Source organism: Lycium barbarum, chromosome 10 (assembly GCF_019175385.1).
Source record: "Lycium barbarum isolate Lr01 chromosome 10, ASM1917538v2, whole genome shotgun sequence".
NCBI lineage: Eukaryota > Viridiplantae > Streptophyta > Magnoliopsida > Solanales > Solanaceae > Lycium > Lycium barbarum.
This window is the reverse complement of record NC_083346.1, coordinates 104576811-104597936: the sequence shown is the minus strand read 5'-3', so window position 1 is coordinate 104597936 and position 21126 is coordinate 104576811. Positions and strand designations below refer to the sequence as shown.

Here is a 21126-nt window from a genome sequence, read left to right as displayed (position 1 = left end):
TATTGGGTCACATGCAGGAAACTGAGGTCCAGCCCAAGCTTGTGGGTCGCCACATCTGAGGGTATCCCTGTCATGTCTTTGTAGGACCAAGCAAAACAATCACTATTATCTTTTAAATAATTAAGAAACAACTCTTTGAGCTCTGGGGTTAGCCCCATGCCTAGGATACCTCTCTTTCCAGTAGATCCGGATGCAAAGTGATTTGCTCGAGCTCTTCGGTCATAGATTTTGTGGCATCGGAGTCGTCAAGCAGCTGAAAATATCTCGTAACTCTGTACTTGTCCTCGAGTTCTTCCTTCAAACCCACCTCATTTTTATATCTTATGGGAGTTTGCTGAACTGCTTTTAGGATAGGTTGCGACTCCTGTGATTGCTATTGATCGGCTGGGGCTGCTTCGCCTGCCTTAGGCTCCTCAATTGCGAACGTCTCCTTTGATGCCGGTTGATCCCCTGGATCTTTCTGATCCCTTCTGAAGTAGGGAACTTCAGCCGCAAGTGCAGAGTTGAGGAAACTGCCTTCATGTCATGGAGCCAAGGTCTTTCAAAGATTGCGTTATAACGAATGTCTCCGTCAATAACGTAGAACTTCATTTCTTTGATAACTCCTCCGGCTTCCATGAGCAAGTCGATCTCTCCCTTAGTTATTTCACTAAACATGTTGAAACCAGCAAAGGTCCTTACAGCTGGTATGAGTTTTTCCAGCAGTCCCATCTCCTCCACCACCTTCAAGTGCATGATATTGGCAGAACTCCCCGGATCGACCATCACTTGCTTTACTTGGAAGCAGTCGATGAACACAGTGATAACTAAGGCGTCATTATGTAGTAAAGTGACACCTGTATCATCCTCGGCAGAGAAGGTAATCATGTCTTCATCTAAGAGTTCCCGAGTCCTTTTTTCTCATGTTATAGAGATCTTCATCTTCTTGAAGCGGTGAAACTGGTATCGACGATTATAGATCCATCAAAAATCATATTAGAAACGTGCGAAGGGGCATCAGGACATTCTTCTCATCAGAAGGTCTAGCTCTCCCATAATTGTTTCTTGCCTTTTAATTTAGGTATTCTGAGAGATACCCTCTGTTAAGCATGTTGGCCACCTTTTCCCGGAGATTCCTGCAATCCGTTGCTTTGTGCTCAGAGGTCTCATGGAAATCGCACCACACCATTTGAACCCTGGTATTAACATCGGATCGCAAGGGCTTAGAGGGACACTATGCCAGATGGGTCCTTAGAATAGCCACCATTTGCGCTTCATTGATGGTAAAGTTGTAATCTGCATGTTTTGGATATTCTGTTCCCTTCGAAGAGGATCTTGAAGAATTACCCTTGTTCTGGTTCTGCAACCTATGACTGTTCTTTTTGTGGTTCTCTTTCTTACTGGCATTTGATTTTTCCAATGATCGATAGGTGAATAAGGCTGGAATAGATTCTTCGAGAAACCCCTATCTGGACCCAAACCTTTGTTCATTTTTCCAAGGAGTTCTCCCTCGAGAGTCCCCAGCAGTTCGTCTTCCACCCGGATCTTCGACTCATACCTATTATGAACAGCTTCCCAAGTAGTAGCCTGAAACTCCAGGAGATTTTCTTTTAGTTTCAGGGAAGCATCCGAACTTGAGGGATTTAACCCCTTGGCGAAAGCCTCGGTAGCCAGCTCATACGGTACCGCTGGAAGGAGCATGCATTCCTTCTGGAACCGGGTGATAAAGTCCCGAAGACATTTTGATTCTCCTTGTGCGATGCAGAATATATCCGCCTTCCTAGTTTTTACCTTTCTTTCCCCTGCGTGGGCCTTGATAAACGTGTCAACCAGCATGGCGAGGAGTGATTCAATGCTCAAGTAGCTAGGAGTATCACGTTAGAACCCCCCATGCGAGGGTCTCACCAAACTTCTTGATCAGTACCAACTCAATTTCTTGTTCCTTTGACCTCCATAGTGTAGGCCATGATCTGCTCGTGCGGGTCTGTCGTCCCGTTGTACTTGGGGATGTCATGCATATTGATTCTCTTTGGGATCAACTCCGACACGGCCTCGGGTTTATATGCCAACTGGATGTACCTCTTGGCATCTGTGCCTCCACAATGGGGGAGCCCCAAGTATTTGAGTTAGGATCCTTCAAAACTCCTTAGCATTTTTCTCAGCCTTCTTGGCTGTCTGATCCACTTTGCTGGTGAATTCTCTCATGAACTGTCGAACCTGCTTGGAAAGGATCTTCCGGGGTAGATTCACTCCCTGATAGCTATCCATTCCTTCCCGCTGTTTGTCCGCTGCTAGTGGCAGCGTTCCCATTGGTTGGAATCATGAGTGTCGCACCGGGAGCAATAACTCTGGCTTGAGGATTGGACATAAGAGAAGTGATGACCTGCTTCATCTGCTTCATTTCCACCTTCATTGGGTGGCTTTGCTCCCTTAAGAGCTACATCGCCTCGGCGGGAGTTTCGTTGGTAGGAGTTGTTTCCTCGATGTCTGGATGCTCCTGCCTATCTCCTGTTGTTACCCCGTCTGTGCTCTGGGGCAACAGATATGTTGCTGGATCTCAGAGTGGTTGGCCATTCGGACTAAGTTGATTGTTGCCCGAATTGTTCCCAACCTTCGTGTTATCGTTAACTCCTGACATACCTGTAATTGATGCTAAGGCAAGAAACAAAGTTTACAAAGAGTTAATAAAACAAACAGTGGTCACAATGATTACCACAACTGTCCTAGCCTCACGGTGGGCATCAAACTATTTATCCAGAAATCGGTTAAGTTGAATTTGTGTACGTGATTAAGGACACGTGGATCAAAGTGACCAGTAAAGACAATATAATTGACAACTAAATCGATGTGAATGATGTATAAATAAAGTAAATAGTTAAAATAGCCTGAACCTTGATGCAGATCTATGGTGTAGCTTCGGGCTTATTGCTTCGATCATGCTACCGGCTCAGATCTTATTGGATTGAAGTATAATAAAGAAATTAAAGAATACTGAAAGTGTGCAATGTATTATGTGTACATCTCTTGGCTTTCATGTCCTTTACAATGAAATGATAAGTCCTATTTATCCTAGGGACTAGGGGCATACATTCCACGAATTGTGCCCCAGCTAATAATGTGCATTAATGTCATAATAATGATGTACAATAAAGAGAGCAATAAAGCCTATTAATGCCCCGTAGAAGGCGGAAGGTCTACTTGTAACAGTTGATTGTTGTCTATCAACCGGTGCCATCTTGTTACAGCACGCAACCGGACCATTTAACTCCTTTGATATCATTAGACCTTTACCGGAAGCGCCAAGTGCTGTTCGGATCCGAGTTCCAGCAGTATTCTATGAATTTAGCCCAATACACCAACACCAAAAACTAAGTAAGTAATTGAAGTGGGAATTATGATTTTTCCATTTTTGAGTTAATTGAGTTGCCCTGGCAGTTTGTAAATATTATCCAACCTTCCTTAGCAGTCACATTAGTGGTTCGTTTTCATTTAATGGAGCCTGAAAATGACTCAAACATAATATACTAAGCGATAATCCCAGTTTATTTTCTAAGTGCCAAAACCTCCATTTGACTAACAAGAGTTGATAAGTTATTGAAGTAGAGGCACTTTCTTCCAAAAACAATGATAAGAGCTTTTAACTGCATTTTAGGTTTATTTTTTTAATCTGTCTCTTTCAACAGAGAAAGGGACGTCTAAAACCGATTAATTAATCAGTAAAGTAGCATTTTATAACTATCAAATATTATACAAATATACACTAACCGAGCCTTGCTTGCATTGCATCCTCCACTTGGCTGAAGTACAACTCCACATTTTATACAATTAATTATGATTATCCCTTAAATGTCGTTTTCGCCGTAATCACCAACCTTTAAGAGGCTTAAATTATGATTAAACATAATTAGAGATTGAGTATTTTAGTATTTATGAATTTGATGACAATTGAGTGAGGCATTAACAGATTATAAAACATGTAATCTAATTAACGTGGGATAACTTAATAGTTGATGGAAAATTTATTAGATAACGCATTAGCGTGGGAAGCACCACTATATTTTTATCATGGATTAAACTATAACACTAACATGTATCAAGTGCCAAACCAACTTAAATTCACACTAACAGATTTTAACTCTTCTGTGTTTCAGCAGTTCACTTGCTTGCATGACTGCCACGCTCCTCTTTGCTTTCACAAAATAAAAAAAATCAGCTAAAGTCTAAAATATGAAAGAAACAAGCGGAGGAACATTAATCACTGAAGCAACAATCTGCTTCAAGAGAAACCCTAATATAGCCGAAACCCTAAAAAAAATTCCTACCCTTTTCAGGCCACCATGGCCGCCACGGCTATTGGACAGCCTCCACCGGAGGGTGTCCAGTCACCCTTGACTCCCTCAAACACTATACCATAACCCATACAGCCCCACTCGTATGTAAACGTTGTGAAACCAAAACAAACAACTGTCTCCTTCCCTCCATTGTTACAAAAGAGGATTACGTACTTGCATAGAGAACCTAGATTTCTATGGATGAGGAGGAGATTGAGCAGATGATTCTACGTGAAAATTTGCAATATGCAATCGTTGGAAAGTTTTCTTATGGCTGGCCAGATATAAAAGAGTTACGTAAACTTATTCCAAAATAATGTGAATTGAAAGGAGATTGTTCCATTGGTTTGTTGAGGAATAGGTATGTTTTGATATGTCCAACTCTAGTGGAAGATTATGTAAATTTATTGTCAAAGCCTGCTTTCTATATTAATCATCAGAATTGGTGGTATCCTATGAGAACCTTAAATGAGATCCATGGTTTGATCCAGATGCGGAGACTACTACAGCAATTGCATGGATTTCCTATCCATTTTTGCCTCCTAATTTTTTTGTCATAGAAGTTATTTTTACTCTTGCATCGGTTGTTAGTAAACCTTTGCAAGTTGACATGGCTACTAGGAATCAAACCAGACCAAGTTGTGCAAGGGTTAAGGTGGAAGTCGATCTGCTAAGTGATTTTCCTCAAAGGGTAAACATTGGCATGAAGAAAAAAGGACCTGGATAAATCATTGACAAACGGATTTAGATCAACTATGATCACCTACCAAAGTATTGCAAGACTTGTAAGTTGCAAGGTCATAATGAAAAGGATTATTTTAAGATTCATCGTGAATTATATCCTAATGAGGAGGAAGAAGAGGAAGATACAAAACAAGGAGATACTTCAAAAGGAAATCAAAACAAAAAGAATGCTGTGGAAAAAACTGATGGCAAGGTGGAAAGAAAAACCAATAAGGATGTTGCCCAAGCAGTTGAGAGCAATTCTAGGAAAAAAGAGGAAGATAAGGTGAATCAGAAAAAGGAGAAGCAAGAGCAGCAAATCAGAAGAAGAAGATACAAAGGGGGGGGGGGGGGGTATAATAAGCCTCTTCAAGGATGGAAAGCTAAGGTAGACAAAAGAGATATTATAGGACAGGTTAAGGATACCGAATCTAACCAGATGGCACTGCAAACATGTTTGATGCTTTGGCAAACAAAAATGAAGAGATGCTGGAAGTTCATGAAGAGAATTCAGTCAAGGCAGATGCTTCACCGAAGGAGATAGATTAGAGTATACAAAACCATGGATAGAAGCTTCTTTTGGCAAAAAAAATAATTTGTGATAATAAGAAATCAGGAGAACTAGTAGAAGTGGCAGAAGTTGTTCCTGATACACAGATGTCAGCTGGTGATCAACAACCTGTTGATAGTTCTGAATTGTTAAAATGGCAAGATCCTGTGGGGACCAAAGAGGATAATAAAGAAGATGTAGAAAGCAGCACAGAACATTCCAGTTTTGTTTCTACAAATTTGGTTCCAGATAAACCTTTAGCTGTGGAGGTGTCTGCTAGAGATCAAATGGAAGTGAATAGTGATGAAAAGGTCACAGACAAGGGAGAGAATCCAACCACTTTGGATCCAGGAAATCCAACATTATAAGTAGTAGAATAAGCAAAACCAGAATCTGATGATCATTCGCTTATACAGCAAAGAGACATGCAAGAGCATGAGTCTCTGGATGCAAATATTGATCAAATGGCAAGAGAAGGAGATTGATCTCCTAGGTAGATTAATAACCTCAAAAGTTGTGGGAAGAAGAACAAGCAAAACACTTTGCTTCCACTGCAGGTTACAACAATGAGTAATAAGATTAAATCCCTCAGTGATCAATGCTAGACAAACTCCTATTTTGGAATATTAGGTCAATTAACACTCAAAATTCCTTTGAGAGATGAGCTGAGTTACATAGGAGGCATCATTACTCATATATAGCACTTATGGAGCCTTTCCAAGAGCCTGAGGAACTTGTATCTTATAGAAGGAGGTTAGGCATTCAAAATGCAATGGTTAACATATCAAAGAAGATTTGGCTTTTCTGGACTGATGACTGGCAATCTCAAGTTATTGTTGATGCAGCGCAACATGTTACTATTAAAATAACTCATATCAATCTGCAGCAAGTTGCATACGTCACAGTTGTATATGCTAAGTGCACTGCTGCTAAGAGACAGGTTTTATGGGATTCTGTAGGTCAAGTAGCTGAATATTCAAGAGCCTTGGTTTGTTGGGGGTGATTTCAATGTGATTCTATATCCCGAAGAAAAGTTGGGAGGCCTCCCAGTGCATCACACTGAAACTGCTGATTTTGCTCATTTTGTGAATACTTGTGGTCTCTTAGAGTTGAAGTTCATTGGTAGTAAATATACTTGGTGGAATGGAAGAATAGAAGAGGATTGCATTTTTAAGAAGCTAGATAGAGTCTTTGGAAATCATGAGTTCATGGATGTACTCCCTTCATCTGAAGTTTCCCATCTAATCAGACATGGATCAAACCATGCTCCTCTCCATGTTATTTGTGACAGTCATGAGGAAGTGGTTGTGAAGCCTTTTAAATTCCTTAACTTTTGGACTAATCATCCAGAGTTCTTGGAAGTGGTTCAGAATAATTAGTGTTTGGATTTTGCAGCTAATCCATTCACAGAATTTCAGGCTAAAATGAAAAAGGTGAAACAGGCTTTGGCAAAATGGAGTAGGGACACATATGGCAATATTTTCTAGCAGATTTCCACTATGCAAGATGATATCAAAGTTAAGGAGTTGAAGTTTGAATTGAATCCTTACAATTTGAATAGGATAGCCTTACATAAAGCCCAAGCTGATTTGAACAGATATCTACATTTCGAGGAAGAGTATTGGAAGCAGAAATCTGGGATGAGGTGGTTCAAGGATGGTGATAGAAACACAAAGTTCTTTCACTCATATGTCAAAGGAAGAAGAAAAAAATTGGCACTGCATAGCATTCAAAATAGTCAAGGAGATTGGATAAACTCTAATAATGACATTGGACAGGAGGCAGTGTCATTTTACCAGAACCTTTTCAGGTATGAATCTACCTCTACTGATTATGAGATGCTAAAGAAAATTCCTACACTGGTTTCATAGGAATAAAATGAATGTATGAGAGTCTTTCCTAGTAATGAAGAGGTCAAGCTTGCAGTTTTTGGGATGAATGCTGATAGCACCAGTGGACCAGATGGTTTCTCAGGCCATTTTTTTTTTAAACTGTTGGCATATTATTGGAGAGGATGTGACAAAGATGTTAACGACTTTCTTTTGTGGTTAGGAGTTGCCTAGATTCATCACTCATACTAATCTTGTTCTCATACCAAAGAAAGGAGTGGTTTCTACCTTTACTGATTTAAGGCCCATTAGTCTAAGCACTTTTGCCAACAAGATCATATCTAAAGTGTTGCATGAAAGGATTGTCTCAATTCTACCTTGTATTATCTCCAACACTCAGACTGGTTTTCTTAAGGGACGAAGTATTGTGGAGAATGTATTGTTGGCACAAGAAATCATCAGAGACATTAATAAGAGACACAAAATGCATAACGTAGTGGTAAAGCTAGATATGGCTAAAGCATATTGTCACGCCCCAAAACCCACCCTAGACGTGACCGGCATCCGACGTCATAAACAACATCGGAAGAACCTAAACAATGCAATAATAACACTTGAACCCGCCAGGTTCAACATTCACCTCCAGCAGTTTATAAAATAAATGTAACATCAAGTTTCTTTTTAATAATCTTTCCTTATTAAATTAAACAAAGTTATAAATAACTGCATATATCAGGATCATAATTATGAAATAAGATCAACGGAAGTCTAATATAAGTAATAGTCATAAACGTGGCAACCACCCAGTAAGTCGTACGAGACTTTGACAATCTATCCACAATTCTGACCACTATCTATGGAGCTTCTAAGAGACACAGCAATCATCTAACTTCGGGATGCAGCCCGAAAATCTAGAATAGTAAATGAAACAGGAAGTGTCCACGAACAAGGATGTGGGCTCGCCAAACCAACAGCAGCAGCAAGTTCTCCTAAGCGTCGAGAGTATCACGAACCTGCTCTTCTCCGTTACCTAACATACCATCAAAAACAACAATGGTATGCCTGAGTACTTTCGTACTCAGTGAGTGCCTCGGGGACAATAAGTATTATAAAAATAAAATATAATAATACATAAAGAAATCAGTTCTGAAAGGATAGTATAAAAAAACAGTCATTACAATTTGTGATTTTTAATATCATTTGTTAAACAGTTTACAAATCCATTAATCGATATAAAAAACGGGTATTCAGCATATGTATCTCAATAAGAATTATCAAAACCGATTACATAGCCTTTTGTCAATTTATAACTTTCAATTATGCCTTTCAAATTGATCATGATTGTCAACAACAGTTCCACGAGAGAATAAGAATATCACACATGCCAATACAGGCCCAAGAATCAATCATATCGCGCATAGCGCACCACACTGGAACATATAATTCTCGGTGGCTATCCTTCCTCTCGAATAGCTAGGCATACATCACACCCCAGGTAGCCAACCCAGCGGTGGCTATCCTTCCCCCCGAATAGCTAGGCTTGAATCACACCCCGGATAGCGAACCCGGTAGTGGCCACTCCTCCTTCCGAATGGCTAGGCAATTACCACACTAGGAATATGAAAAACCCGGTGACCACTCATCCTCCCGAATGGCTAGGCGTAAGCACACCGGAATATGAAAACCCCGGTGACCACTCATCCTCCCGAATGGCTAGGCGTAAGCACACCCCGGTGACCACTCATCCTCCCGAATGGCTAGGCGTAAGCACACCGGAATATGAAAACCCCGGTGACCACTCATCCTCCCGAATGGCTAGGCAAAATCACATCCACAGAGTTCATAGCATAAAAGCCGAATTACAATTCATCCCAAGGTAATCACATCACCATTTACCATTAAGGTTCATTATGTCATATCGTAAAGATAAATCATTTCAAAGAATGTTTTGAAAACGTATAACTTCTTTACGAAAGATTCCACGTCCTAATTCATCAATGAGAATATCATTACCAACCCTTAACCATCATTATTAAGCACCTCCTATAGAGGAAAACATTCATAATATCACATACATATGTAGGGTTTGTTACAATCTAGGTTTAATGTGGGTTTGTCCCCTCACACACATTAACCATTAATCAAACCTATAATAGATTTCAAGAGTGTAAAACTAATTCATCATATCATTCAAAACATGCTTTTATAAAGAATCGATCTTTCAAGAGAGTTTGCCCTTTTTATCAGTAAGGTTTTGTATGAAAAGTTCACCCTTTTTATTCAATAAAGAACTTTCGAGAAAAAGACATATATCCGTAATAAGGTTTATAAAAGAGAGACATACAAATCACCTTCATAGTCAAAAAAGGATTTTCAAAAGAGACATACAAATTACCTTCATAGTCAAAAGGGTTACCAAAATAGACATACATCCAAAATAAGGTTTTTAAAAGGGAGACATACCTTAGTTTGTTAAACAAGGTTTAACAAATCACTTTTCTAATGAAGAACACCCAAACCCTAGCTTGAATCACTTTGGGAAGAATTATGTTGCAACCCTAGGTTTTGGTCACAAGAATCATGGGATTATTGTTAGGATTGATAATCAATGATTAAGATGTTCTTACCTTAGTGTTGGAGCCCTAGAGAGATATTTTCGTCCTTAGGGTTTTTGAGAGTGAAAAGAATGGAAGAAAAACTAAAATTTTGCAACTTATAAATTTTCAGCCCGGCAGGCACAATCGACGGTTCAAAGGACGAAGCGTCGATATGCTCCGTCGAATTCATCAAATTTCCAGTGAGCAATCTTTATTTTCCTCACAATCGACGATTCAAAGGACGGAGCGTCGATCTGCTCCGTCGAAGTCATGAAAATTTCCAGTGAAGACAGAATTTAGTAAAACGGGCATAACTCTTTGTACACAACGTTTCTTAGGCTGGGAGACCTACCGTTGGAAAGATATTTCAAAGATCTACAACTTTCATCAAGGAAGATTTTCCAAATTCGCAACAAATTTTCATGAAAATCGCCCAGAAGACAGACCTACCAAAACTTAGGCGAATTTAAGAGGCCTTAAGAACTTCACTAGTTGGTTTGACTTCAAAACAACCATCTCCTACCCGAATTCATCAAGAATGGTTTTATATAGATATAATATCATCTTAATACTAAAGGTTTACACATTCACACCTAGTTCAAGTTTACGGGGTGTTACACATATGACATGGTTTCATGGATCTTTTTTACTAAAGTGCTAAGGCAGTTTGGTTACTTCTGAGGTGGTCATAGACATAGCATGGAGGCTGGTCTCAAATAATTGGTATTCAATATTAATCAATGGGCAGTCTCATGGATGTTTTAAGTCTTCAAAAGGTCTAAAACAAGGGGATCCACTTTCTCCAACCCTCTTCATTATTGTTGCTGAAGTCCTGGCCAGAAATCTGAATAGTTTACATGAAGATGCTACTTTAAAAGGGTATGTCATGCCAAAGTGGAGTCCACAGATAAATCATTTGTCATATGCATATGACACAATCTTGTTTTGTTTAGCTGAAAATGCTTTTTTGAAGAAAATGATTAAGGTGTTGGGAGACTATGAGAAATTACTAGGTCAGCTGGTCAACAATGAGAAGAGTTCCTTTTATTTGCATAAAAAAGCTCCACCAAATATTGTCAGTAGAGTAGGGAGGAAAACTGTGATGAGAAAAGGTTCATTCCCATTCACATATCTAGGGTGTCCGATTTTCTATGGTAGAAGGAAGATTATGTACTATGAGAGCCGTATCAAAAAGGTTATGAACATGGTGATGTAATAGACTGCTTTCATTTGGTGGAAGATACATATTGATTGCACATGTATTACAAACTATGCTTGTATACCTATTATCTGCTATGAATCCTTTAAAAGGGGTCATAAATCAGTTGCACAAGATTTTTGCCAAGTTCTTCTGGAGCAATACTGCTGGGGTTAAAGGGAGACATTGCGTTGCTTGGGACAAAATGTGTTTTCCAAAAGATGAAGGGGGACTTGGTTTTAGATCTCTGCATGACATATCCAAAGCTTTTTTTGCCAAGCTCTGGTGGAACTTCAGAACAACCATATCATTATGGGGTGCATTTATGGGAAATAAGTATTGTAAGAAGTTGCATCCTATGATTGCGCAAGACAAAGGTGCTTCACATGCATGGATGAAAATAGTGGCTGTCAGGGAGGAAGTAGAACACCAGATACGATGGCAAATAAAAGCAGGCACTTCTAGTTTCTAGTTTGACAACTGGACTAAGCAAGGTGCATTATAATTTTTTGATAATGAGCATGATATAGAAGAAGAGATAGAAGTAAAAGAGTTTATATCTGGTGAAGAATGGAATCAACAGAAACTGTTAATTACATCCAAGAAAACATCAGACCTGAATTGATGGAGGTAGACAATGACAAGGCATGGTGGATGGGAGAAAACAATGGCCAATTTACAGTCAAAAGTGCATGGGAGGAAACAAGAAGTAAACAAGAGAGCAGTGCAGTATATAGATTCATATGTTTGAAAGGTTTACCAATCAAGATAAGTTTCTTCTTATGGAGATTATGGAAAAGAATGATAGCTACAGATTACAATCTAAGAAGAATACATATTCAGATTGTCTCTAGATACTGGTGTTGTGAGGATTCAAAGCAGGAAACAATGTCCCACCTTTTTCTAACTCCAATAGCTTTCAAGCTTTGGAAACAGTTTACTTCTTTTGCAGGTTTAAACATAGCAGGATTGCAACTGCAGCAGGTGATCACCTTATGGTGGACAACAGTTGCATCTTATAAGTTGCAATGCATTTTTCAGGCCATTCCTGCTATCTTATTATGGGAGATATAGAAGAGAAGAAACTCAATAAAGCATCGAAGAACTACTACTTATAGCAGTATGGTATATCGGGCTTAACAATTAATCTATCAGCTGATCAAAGTGAAGTATCCATGGCTAAGCAAGTTGCCACTAGACTGTCCTTCAATTATAGTTTTTCTCAGTAATTACAGGCCTAGACTTCATTTCTGTAAAGCACAATGGAAGATACCACATCATGGTCTCAAATGCAACACTGACGGTGCATCACAAGGAAATCCAGGCCATAGTTCATATGCCTTTTGCATTAGAGATGAAAGAGGTGACCTTTTTTATGCACAAGCCAAGAATATAGGAGTTGCTACCAACACGGGAGCAGAAACAGTTGTTGTCCAAGAAGCAGTTTACTATCTTCATGCCAAAAATATGCAGAATGTTCAAATTGAAACTGATTCATTGGCCCTGAAGAACATATTGCAAGATGTATGGAAGATCCCTTGGTAGCTTGTTGAAAGAGTGGAACATATGAAGCATCTAATGAGGCGGCTAAAAAATACAGGTTCTACATACATTCAGGGAAGGAAATCAACTTGCAGATTTTCTAGCCAAAACAGCATTGGAAACTGAAGAGAAACTAGAATATCACATGTTCCAGGATCTACCATCTAAGGGAAGGAAGATATTGAATCTGGACAAAGCTCAAATTCCATCAATGAGAATCAAAACTAGAAGAATCCAATAGGAGTGAAGACAGATTAATCATAGGATGAAATTATTTTCTTTTTGTTGGCAAAGTGTAAAATCATCTTGGGAGTATTTCAAGATGATTATCAACTTGTATTTTCTTTATTTCTGTAGACTGCTTTGATTATTAATAAAACATCAGGAGGCTTGCCTTCTGATAATTTAAACCCAAAAAAAAAATGAAAGAAACAAGCTTTTTTCTGACTCTACCATCTAATTAATTCTGTTTCACTAAATCTTCTTTCATAGTCACATATTTCTCCAACTAAGGAATGATAAATCAAAGCATTAGGGAAAATTGAGGTAAGTACATTTGATTTTTTACTTTTTTTTTTTCGTTAATCCCAGATTATAGTAGTAAATTTAGAGGTGTTTGGTTCTAAGATTTGGAATATCTTATTTTGCATTTTATGAGTGATATGCTATGAAATATAATAGACTAATTGGTATAACTGAAGATTGTGAATAATATCTAAAAGGAAGTGTCACCCATTATTAGGAAGATCTCTCTTGTTAACTAGACTAGGGGTACTGACATTTATATACCACACTTAATAATTAATGGCAAAAGTTTAGACAAAAATTAGATTTAGCAATTGAAGCTAAAAGAATTGAGAGTGAATAACCTAATTCCACCAAACACACTATTCAACTCCTAATTTTACGCTTCTCTTTCAAACCTCCTTCATTTTCACTTATACTCCTAACTAATTAATTTGTCCGCGCTTCGCGCAATCATAAGAAAATATTAATGAATTTATTAATTGATCATTTTATAAATTAGTTCATATAAAAATAGATGAAACATGACAAATAGTTCAGCTAATTTCCATTCATAAAAATTGTGTCTAAATACTAAACAAATCAAATCTCCTTTTAAGTAAACCTTGCAAAGTATTATAAAATAATAATTCCTGATTGAAAAAGCTTCTAAATTATAGTGAATCACAATAAAAAATAGATATTTTTGGTCCAATTATTCCTCACTCATCAAATTTTTCTCCAAATAACAAAAATAAAACCAATAGTTAAAAGGAAGAACAAATTCCTCTTATTGTTTAAATAATATTGAAAGGAACCTCTATGCTCCTAATTATAAAATTAAAAAGTATATAAATCAATACTTCAATCACAAAGAGAGTAATTTTTGTTTTGGTGCTTGAAAAAGATTTAAAACGTTTACGGCTTTCAAAAGCGACATAGCTTAAGTCTTTGTTTTTATTCCACAGAGATCTTCATCTATTAATTCATTAAAGACATGATATGTCCGAATGAGCGTACAACATCATTTACAATTCAGCTTGAAAAAATGTTTTCCCAAAAACATCCATGCAACAAAGAAATTGAAAACTTAGCTATTTTATGAGCTGTATACATTGAAACTTCTAGGAATTTTTACAAACACAACATGATCTAGATAGGAAGACAAATTTCAAATATCTTCACAAGCTACATCCATGTCCCAGGTAGCCCGCGCGTTTTTCTTAAATATATATACGACCCTTTCGCATCAGAAAAGATATAATGTTTCCTCCATCCATTTTGTATCGCTTTTTCCACAGCTTGTCTAATTACAAACGCTTCAGCAATCATAGAATTCTCAACGAACTGAATCAGGGATCCATGGGCATGAAACAAAACACCCTTGCTAGCCATAGCAACAAATCCAATGCTTGCTTTCTTCGATTCAACCTGCAGCCCTGCATCAACAAATAAACAAATCCCTTTTTCGGGCACTATTAGTTGATATTCATGAGTCTTTTGTAAATTACACTTTGAAGCATCAGCTATCATTATTTCAAGAAATTCATTATACTAAAATAAAGCTTTTGCTACAATGTTTGGAGGGTCAGCTCATTCATTATTAAAACACCAAGCATTTCTTGACTTCCATATATGCCACATTATCATTACCGTCAAACACCACTACAACACAGTGTATCTATAGCTACGAAATCTAAGCTACGTATTTAAAAAGCGTAGCTATTGCCTATTAATAGCCACAAAAATTTGAATTCCGTAGCTATTTACAAATTCGTAAAATTTCTTTGCCACGAAAATCAAATTGACAAAGCTAATTTCTCATTTTTGCCATAATTGCTAACTATCGTGGCAATAGTTACCGAAATAGCTACAACTTTATTGCTACGATAAACTCTTATAGCTAATCATAAGTTTTTGCCACGCGATAAAGGTTACTGTAGCAATAGTAACCTTTTAGCCACAATAAATTATTTGAAACAAAATATTGTAGCTAAATCAATAATTTTGCTTCATGCTATAAAATTTGTGGCAATAGCTAAATGATATAACCACGAATATTTTGCTAAAAAGAAATTTCGTAGCTAATTATAAATTTTTGCTACGGATTGAAACTTACTGTAGTAATAGTAACCTTTTAGCCACAACAAATTATTTGAAACAAAATGTTGTAGCTAAATAAATATAGTTGTTTCAAGTTATAAAAGATTGTGGCAATAGTTACACAATATAGCTATAGAATTTTTGTTATAGTAAAATTTCGTAGCTAATTATTAATTTTCGCCACGTGTTGAAATTTATTGTAGCAATTGTAACCTTTTAGCCATAAAAAAATACTTAAAATAAAATATTCCAACAAGATAAATATTTTTACTTTGAGTACTAAAATTCGTGACAATAATTGGCTTAATAGATATAGTTACTTGTCATGACAGAATCATATAGCCACAGATTTATTGTTATGATAAAATTTCATAGCTAATAATTAGTATTATTTAGCACGAATTGAATTTTGTTGTAGCAATACTAATCTTTTAGCCAAATTAAATAATTTGATTTCCTACACTTGTAGTTACCATAAAAATAGTATGAATACAATCATAATAAACACATTAAATTAAATGGCTGCAGAAATATACTTGTAGCTTAGAATTTTCAATGTTTCTATTAGCTTTTTCATTCACCATTCTCCAGAAGTTACAGATATAATACATGCACATTCTGTTACCATTTTCAAAAAATTATACCTTCACATTACACAAGGAAGAAAATAATACATTGTCTTTTTAAATGAAAAGATGTCAATACATGGCAAAATGAATTACAACAATCACCAAAAATCAATGTCATTACCAAAATTATTTTGAAAAAAAATTATCACCATATATACCTGCACATTACATAAGGAAGCACAAAATACATTGTTAAAATGACAAAATGCCAACACGAGATGACATGAATAACTAGCCTCACCAAAAATCAATATCATTATCAAGACTCGAACGTCATTCAATTCAACAAACGGATAATGTCAAACTGGCTATTACTTTAGTCTATTGATCTGACAAAAAAATCGACAAAGTTTCCCCTGTAACTGAATAATCCATCAACATACACCCGGTAGAAAATAACATTTCAACTCAATCCAATCAAAATTATCAACTCAACATTACTAAATATTAACTCATATTCAATCAGAATAACTCAATATAATAAAGAAATAAACATCATCCCTCAAGAAATAAGTTAACTTGTTAACATCAATTTAGTATAAGCCATATCCATATAAGATTTTCAAATGTTCACAATAACAAATCTTCATCATCGGTTTCAGGCTCCGATTCGATGTCGTCAATAATATCATCAGCTAAAGCAACATCAGTGCTGATAACATCAAGATTATTTCTTCCCCAGTTTATAAAGTCTTCATCTTCCTCAAATGTACACAAGAAATCATTACAAGCATCTTGTTGAAAAGTATCTTCACCTACAACAGCTCCAGTAAAATAAGTAGAATGACCACTCAAGACAATTGACCAATTTGGATGAAGATTATCCTTGATATAAAAAACTTGTTCTGCTTAAGATGCAAGCACAAATGGTTCATTTGTTGCTAGTTTTCGCTTAGTATTGACACTAACAACACCATGTTTATCTATTTTCACTCCTCTTCCTATGTGATCAACGTCCCACCAGTCACATTTAAACAAAACAACCCGCTTACTTTTGAAGTATTGAAGTTCTACTATTTCAGTTAGAACACCATAGTAATTAATATTTTGACCATTCACTACTCCTCTTACTAAAACCCCACTATTTTGCTTCACCCTATTTTCCTCAAGTAGTTTAGTGTGAAACCTGAAACCATTTATTTCATAACCCTTGAATCTTTGAACTCCATTAAAAGGGCCTCTAGCCAAAGAATACAATTCACAACTTGCAAGTGAATTCCCTTCTCTGCGCATTTGTACAATCTGTACAAAAAAATAAATGAATAAATAAGTATTACAAATTGAATTCAGCACCTGTTCTTTGAGTGTTTAGTAGCTGGAGCTATCTGGAAGAAATTCATGGCATGGGTATCCAAAGAAGTTTATGTCCAACACTTTGATGTATATCCTAGTTGACTAAGTAGATTAGCTGAAAGAGTAGAAAGACCTTGGGTCTTGAGAGTTCATATGTTGCACTAAGTTCGGGACTTTGTCCAGAAAGGTATTTACCAAAAAAAAAATTGAATTCAAAGTAACAATAAAAACTTACTCGATTGGAAAACCAATCATCGAAGTTCATGTCCCGATTGTTCTGCTCATACTCTCTGTTTAAACATAACCATAAGAAGTGAGAAAAGCTAACAAATACTCCCTCCGTCTCAAATTATTTATCGTGATTTCTAAAAATAGTTATCTCAAATTATTTGTCATTTTAGAAGTTCAAGATAAAAATTATTATTTTTTCCCATTTTACCGTTAATAGTAATTGTTTTTGAAGATTACAAACACAAACACCTCAGTTATGGGGAGATGACATATAAATAGAATAAATATTCAATGAAAAGAGATTACCCCTCTTAAGACATAAATAAGGGTAAAATAGTCAAACATCCCAAAATTAATATTATGGCGTGTGGAAAAGAAACATAACAAATAATTTGAGACGGGAGACTAGTGAACACAATAATATAATGAAACATACCGTAGAAATGGTTGAACTTCTTCACAATTTCTCAAGACATAAAGATGAGCTTGTTTTTGCTCAAACTCTTCAAGATTTTTGGATGTATCTCTTAATAACGGACAACCCTTTTGTTCAAATATTGATAATCCACTGTATGACTCAACATGATCACCTTCGTAATTTTTGTCCATTCGATTATATCCATTCGCGCCACAATGTAAATATCTTGAACAAAATATTAGACTTTCTTCAACAATATACCCCTCTGCAATAGATCCTTCAGGCTGATTTCTATTACGAACGTAACATTTCCATTTGCCCATTAATCTACATGATAAACACACAGTTAAATTGCTTAGCATGATAAATTAACAAATCACATAACATTAAATTAAAATTATAATATTAAAAACATACCGCTCCATTGGGTACATCCACTTGTTTTGTACAGGTCCAGCAACCTTAGCTTCTGTTGGGAGATGAATGACCAAGTGCACCATAACGTCAAAAAATGTTGGTAGAAATATTTTTTCTAATTTGGATAATGTTATTGGAATTTGAGCTGCAAGTTGATCCAAAACATCAACCCTTAATGTTTTTGAACACAACTCTCTGAAGAAAATACTTAACTCGGTGATAGCATCATAGACATTGTTTGGCACGACTCCGCGAATTGCAAGAGGAAGCAACTGTTCCAACAGAATATGAGAATCGTGACTCTTCATTCCATAAACTTTACGATCCTTTAACTTCACCCACCGTGATACATTGGAAGAATAACCATCTGGAACCTTAACCATTTTCAAGAACTTGCATACTTTAGACTTCTCATCTGGTGATAAAGAATAGCATGCCGCTGGATAATACCATTTTCCATCCTTTTGAGTTGCGTGCAAATCTTTCCTTATACCCATTTCCTTCAAATCACGACTAGCATTCAAATTATCTTTTGCCTTTCCTTATATATCTAATAATGTCCCAATGATATTATCACAAACATTTTTTTCAATATGCATCACATCTAAATTGTGGCGTATTAAATTATTTTTCCAGTAAGGAAGTTTGAAAAAAATGCTCTTCTTCCTCCAGTTATGAATCCCTTTACTTTTTTCGTATTTTTGTTTTTTTTTTGGTCTTACCAAATTTCACGTCTTCCAAACTGGACAACTGGTTTAAAACATCATCTCCAGAGAGAGCTTTAGGAGCAGATCGTTTTTCTACTTCTCCATTAAAATCACGTTTATTCCGCCGCCATTTATGATTAGATGATAGAAACCTACGAGCACACATGTAAGAAAACTTACGACCATACTTTAATCGAGTAAAAGGAGTCTCTTTGTTGCATGAAGGACAAGCCAAAGCTCCCTTCGTACTCCATCCAGACAAGTAGGCATAAGCTGGAAAATCATTTATAGTCCATAAGAGTGCTGCCCGCATACAAAAATTCTCTCTTCTCGAAGCATCATATGTATCGACTCCGTAATACCATAACTCTCGTAACTCTTCTACCAATGGTTCTAAGTACACATCGATATCATTTCCAGGAGCTTTAGGGCCAGGTATCAACAAAGACAAGAAGCAATATGGTGGCTTCATGCACATCCAAGGGGGTAAGTTATATACAGTAATAATCACTGGCCAAGTGCTATGAAAAACACTTAAGTTACCAAAAGGATTTATCCCGTCAGATGCTAATCCAAGTCTAACATTACGAGGATCTCTAGCAAAGCCTGGATTAGATGAATCGAAATGTTTCCACGCCTCTGAGTCTGCTGGATGTCTAAGAACCCCATCTTTCAAACGCTGATCATGATGCCATCTCATGTCTGAAGCAATTTCTGATGACAGAAACAACCTTTGCAATCTTGGTTTCAAGGGGAAGTAACGTAAAACTTTTCGAGGAACTTTGTTCTTGGTCTTTCCTTGAGCACCGCCATTAGTTTTTTGACCTTCAACTGATTTCCACCTAGACTCACCACAAACCGAGCAAGATTCAGCTTTTGCATTATGTTTCCAGAATAACATGCAGTCATTCTCGCAAGCATGTATTTTTTCATAACGAAGGCCTAAATTTCTAATCAATTGCTTTGCTCCATAGAATGTCTCTGGTAAAGTTTCACCAGAAGGAAGTGCTCGCTTAATTAACTTCAGTATGCTATCAGTTGCTTTATCACTTATCCCAAAAAGACACTTGATTTGGAATAGTTCCACAATCAGTGACAGCTTGGAGAATGTCTCACAACCAGGATAAAGTTGTTGTGTAGCATCCTCCAATAATTTGAAAATTTTTGAAGTAGGCTCTGAAGCATCACCATGTTGAAACTTCCCACTGGAATCATCCATGATTTCAGGGCCAGCAGCATCGTAAATCATTTCAAATATATCATCACCTCGCTCTTTTCTTACTTTTTCTGGTCTTACTTCACTGTTAGTGTTTTTCTCTTTAGGTGCAAATTCTCCATGATAAAGCCACCGCGTGTATCCCTTGACTATCCCATTAATTATTAAATGATCCCTGACTTCACCTCTAGGCCAGTGGAAAACATTGTTGCATTTCTTACAAGGACAAGGAATTGCACCTTCTAGTTCTGAGTGCTTAAAAGCAAATTCCAGAAAACTGTCAACTCCGTTTACATAAGTATCGCTCAATCTATCTTCACAACGCATCCAAGTTTTGTCCATTTTCAAATTTCCTACAAAGAAAAAAAAGATTAAGATTGAGATCAAGATGCATAAAAAACTCACGAACTTTCAAGAGTTCAGCAAAGCAGAACATGATTGCCTCAAACATCCTAGTATTTCAACCCAATTCACTAAATTTCACATCTTGGTGCTATATCTGTATTTACTTATCATACCTTAGATGTCGTTCTACCAAGTGTATTATGGTTTTGAATTACTTATAAATGGTTCTAACAAGTGTTCAATATATTAGGCACCTAAACATGACTATATAACCAGAATGAAAGCTCAGGCATTATCCCAAACACCTTATTGACAGAACTCCAATCATGGCTAATAGCGAACCTTTTACTTTCTGCTTTTCTGATTGAGGATTCTAATATCACCAATCTTAGACACCAAACAACAATAAAAAAAACAGTACTAGACATCGAAGAGCAAGGATACATTAGAAGGGGTTCATGGGAAAATAGGGAGTGGAATTTGTGCCAAGGGAATAAAATTATCAGCAAGTGTG

At 36.7% G+C, this 21126-nt stretch overlaps 3 protein-coding genes across 3 annotated transcripts; all 3 read right to left on the bottom strand.

Moving 5' to 3' along the window:
- Positions 1 to 345: 345 nt before the first annotated feature.
- LOC132613232 (uncharacterized) lies at positions 346 to 867 on the bottom strand. The gene has a single exon (XM_060327269.1). The coding sequence runs from the start codon at positions 865 to 867 to the stop codon at positions 346 to 348; it is 522 nt and encodes a 173-aa protein (XP_060183252.1).
- Positions 868 to 16353: 15486 nt separating this feature from the next.
- LOC132614879 (uncharacterized) lies at positions 16354 to 19153 on the bottom strand. Its single transcript, XM_060329430.1, has 4 exons — positions 18345 to 19153; positions 17946 to 18254; positions 17514 to 17568; positions 16354 to 17227 (listed from the first exon to the last, which is right to left on the bottom strand). The coding sequence occupies exons 1-4, from the start codon at positions 18839 to 18841 to the stop codon at positions 16835 to 16837; spliced, it is 1254 nt and encodes a 417-aa protein (XP_060185413.1). The 5' UTR covers positions 18842 to 19153; the 3' UTR covers positions 16354 to 16834.
- Positions 19029 to 20609, bottom strand: LOC132613231 (uncharacterized). Its single transcript, XM_060327268.1, has one exon. It carries the CDS (start codon positions 20607 to 20609, stop codon positions 19029 to 19031), a length of 1581 nt encoding a protein of 526 aa, XP_060183251.1.
- Positions 20610 to 21126: the final 517 nt, after the last annotated feature.